The sequence below is a fragment of the Vicia villosa genome, linkage group LG4 (genome assembly GCF_029867415.1).
Source record: "Vicia villosa cultivar HV-30 ecotype Madison, WI linkage group LG4, Vvil1.0, whole genome shotgun sequence".
NCBI classification, from domain to species: domain Eukaryota; kingdom Viridiplantae; phylum Streptophyta; class Magnoliopsida; order Fabales; family Fabaceae; genus Vicia; species Vicia villosa.
The window spans coordinates 76,656,360-76,660,282 of NC_081183.1; the positions used below are offsets into that span (position 1 = coordinate 76,656,360).

At 31.5% G+C, this 3,923-nt stretch overlaps 1 protein-coding gene across 2 annotated transcripts; it reads right to left on the bottom strand.

The window, feature by feature from the left end:
* Nucleotides 1-704: 704 nt before the first annotated feature.
* LOC131599268 (uncharacterized) lies at nt 705-3,384 on the bottom strand. 2 transcript variants are annotated; one of them, XM_058871680.1, is made up of 4 exons: nt 3,264-3,384; nt 1,697-2,300; nt 1,065-1,399; nt 705-964 (listed from the first exon to the last, which is right to left on the bottom strand). In XM_058871680.1, the coding sequence occupies exons 2-4, from the start codon at nt 2,267-2,269 to the stop codon at nt 859-861; spliced, it is 1,014 nt and encodes a 337-aa protein (XP_058727663.1). In that variant the 5' UTR covers nt 2,270-2,300; nt 3,264-3,384; the 3' UTR covers nt 705-858. The 2 variants fall into 2 exon arrangements, with proteins under 2 accessions (XP_058727663.1, XP_058727664.1); XM_058871681.1 differs by lacking the exon at nt 3,264-3,384 and having other exon boundaries at nt 1,697-2,328.
* Nucleotides 3,385-3,923: the final 539 nt, after the last annotated feature.

The window sequence follows — 3,923 nt, forward strand, 5'->3', positions numbered from 1 at the left end:
CCCAACAACAATCACCTTCAAATTACTTATTCCAAGCCTCTGGTCATCTAATATGATAGTCAAAGTGTCCTTTACATTGCAACCTATCGAGAAGCATGGTTGAGCCTAGGAAAGAGAAAAATAAAGTAAGAGATGATTGAATTGTTTATTATTGATTCAATGGTAAGATGATTATTATAATGAATATATGATACACTTTATAGAGTGATCATGACCCACTAACAAATCTTAACTAATTTATAACAAAACTAACTAACTAATAACTACCTATAACCAAATATAACAATTAACACAACCAATTCTTACACAATAAGTCTTTATTTCACAAGAGGGACCAAACACCTTGATATTGATAGTCATATATGATTTGAACAAAGTCTTGCCATTCATTTCTATTCATGACTCACCAAAGCTTTCTCATCCTACCAATGTTCAAGGGCTTGTGCTCAAGCTCAATCTCTTAAACATCATTCAACCTTAATTTGAGGCGAAGTGTCAAAGTTAGTAGGCAAAGCCAACATGTAAGTAACTAACTAGTTGTTAGCTATTGCATGTTGCAAGTTAGTTAGCAAATAATTTTCTGCTAATATCTTTTATGAAAGGTCATAATTACTTTTGATGAAAAATAAATAAGCGATAAACAGAAAAGAAATATAATGATGAAATATTGACAAAATATAATTTATTTCATTCATTGTCCCTCTCTCTATCGAAAAATTCAAGTCATAGTTGAGGATTTCTTTTCCCTATATGGAGAAATGGAATCAAACATTTTGTGTATATCATTCTAATGGCACATACAAAAAAAATACAGACCAAAAGATTTGAATGAACTTGGAACTCCCAACCCAATCCATGCTAATCACAACATGGTAACCATATCTTCCTCCATTGATGTTTTCTTGATTGACTTTTATCAGCTTCCATCATTTTCACCGGACTTCCAACCCATTCCACAGGTAATCTGTAATTCATTCAAAACTTTAAAAATGTCTTTTGAAACATCAATAACAGAATTGTAACTAACTTGTGTTGGACTGCGCAATCTTAAAGAAAAAACTTACATGGGAAAAGAAAATGAATTTGCACTGCCTATGCTATCATTTGATTGGTGAGAGACAATGCTAGAGTTCTTTGCATGGCAAATACATGGTGTTGAACCAGACTGAGATTCTAAGGCATTGTTAGAAATCTCTCGAGAATAATCAACTTTTCTTTGTTCAGAAATTGTTGTTAGACTTTGTAAGTAATTCATATCTGGTCTATACATATTTCTGTCATTCACTTGTAGACAGTTTCTGCAATGCGGAAACTCCACGCAGCTTCCACTTGATCCTAAAATCGAATTTCTTTGCCAATTCTCAAAGGACCTAGTCAAGTTTCTTTCCCTTTTGAAAGCCTGAGAATCTCAAAAAGAAAAAAATGGTTCAACAAAATTCAAAAGGGTACAATTATGTGCACAGACTGAGTGTAATATAATTTTACACTGTCGTCCAATAGGAATTCGTCACTAAGTCATAATCTGCGTGATTTGGAAGAATAAACTAGTTGTTGGTTGACAGTGTAAAATTATTTTACATTGACAGTGCATCTCTTATTTTCTATATCAGGAATAGAAAATGGAGCAAAGAATATCAAAATTTTGGTTTATGTTATAAAAACAGAACAAAGAATATCAAAATGGAACATGTCTAACCTCTCTAAGTGTCTCTGATGTTGTCTTCTTTGTGAGGTGATGATCAATTGTAATCCTGTCTCCTAAAGAAAGTTCCATTTCACTTTTCATCAAGTTTCTGAAGCCATGCACTCTCATAGCTTCCTTAAAGGAAGGATGTTGAGAGGCACAATTCGGTCGAAAGGAATTACTCGACATTGTTTCCATGATTCCTAGATTTAAATCATTTGTTCTATTTCCATTCATATCACACTTTCTTTCTGGCGAAATTCTCCTGTCAATGCAAATGTCCTTCGTATATTGCTGATGACGATCCTCTTGAATAAACACAACCAGCTCCGGCGTATCATAGTCTGTGCCATTCATGCCTGTGGAAGAATAGCTCTTTCCTTCTGCAAAATTCGAGAAGTCTCTGCTAGTATTATTAGTACAATGCTCTACATTGAACACTTTCTGTATTGGAACCTCCCTTATCAAAAAATTATGATTATTCTTGGTTCTGTCATGAAGTTTTTTCTTATGATTTGGACAGATTTGGTCTTCGCATCGAAATGAATGTGAATGTTTCTTGCTGCCTACTTTTGAACTCCACATCTTTGATAGATTTATCACTTGACAGTTGACACTACATTGAAAACGAGAGCTGTCAGTTTTGTATTACACAATAACAAAATCAATTTTACACGATTTGGACCATTAATTTGAGATTCAAACTCTGTGACAGAGCTATTGCACTAAATCCATATATTGCCTACTGTTGTTCAACAGATTTTTACAGATCAAGAATTTTTAGGTAAAATGCAGCTAGAATATATATAGCTAATTCTCTCTTTTGTGGTGTGCAATGAAGGCGAATTATATGTATTTGAACGCAAAAGTACCGCGAATTAGAATATCCAATCCACGGTTCTGAATTATATGATCAACGCCGTCTTTGAGGGCAGGTAAGATGGGCTGATTACTGCAAAGGGCCTAACATTTCTCACGGTTAAACCGTATTTATATAGAGCCTCATAAAATCTTTGTTACTCTTAAAACACGGTTAAATAGGTGTCTAAATATTTTGTCATAGTTGAATAATAACTAACTTACACGGGGCTTCTAAAAACATAAAACGGCTATGATGCTCTAAAAACATAAAAAGGCTCTGATGATCAGTTTCATCTTCCATGAAAATGCTGGTTGAATTAAGGTAGAAATTTTGATGAAAATTGTTTAGAAAACAAGATTCCAAAATCTAATATATCTATAATTTTTCAGAAAAAAGAAAGATCTGAGCCAAGAAAGATAAAAAGGAAAAGTTGCAAAACATATAAATGTGGCTTACATGATTCTGTGTATGATATTATGCAGTTTCACAACTCTAGCATATGAAGAAGAATCATATAATATATGAACATTAACTATGTATACACATTAATCGAAGAATCAAGAGATGGTAAAATATAAATCACATCTAAGCACATAGATTTCCAAATGGAAATAAAACAGTCAAAATCACACAGATATCAAACTTCAATTCACCTTAAAGTTGATGATTCCAAAGCATAATTCAAAAGTAAAAAAAAAAATCTCTATAATTTCTCACCTCTTTAATTGAAGAATCACTTGTGTGTAACTCTATCTCTGGTTAATAATATCTGCAAGAAAGAAACTCAAAATTGAGAAAATTATAGTTTCAAAAAAGTAGTACAATAGAGGAACGGTTTTAGTCCAAAAAGAAAAAGAAAAAGAAAAAACAGTGTGCAACATTAAATAGACAGTTCAATCTAATTAATATCTTTAAAAATTAATACCAAACAACAATGTTAGTAGCTTCTATATCATCTCTGTCATGTCTCATACATTTTTTCTTTCAAACACACTCTTTTTGTTGTTACCAAGAAACTTGCATGACAATAACAAACAATAGGCTTAGTTTTTATGTGTGAATTTCTATATTTATTATATTAAAATAATTATTATTTAATTTGGAATTTAATTTAATGCATTAATTGAATTTCTAATATTATATAGAATTAAAAAATTGACTTTATCTAAGATGAAAGGTTACGTTGAATAGGTGCATCACTCTGTCTATACCATCATCATCATCAAGTGTATGAGTTGTTTGTTATCATGGTTTCTTATTTAGGAAGGAAAATAGAAAGGCTTTTGAAATTTGTGACCAGAAAATAATTGGTAAATTAATAGTAATTAATTGTTCACCAAAATTAATATTGTATTAGTAACATTTATAATTATTAAG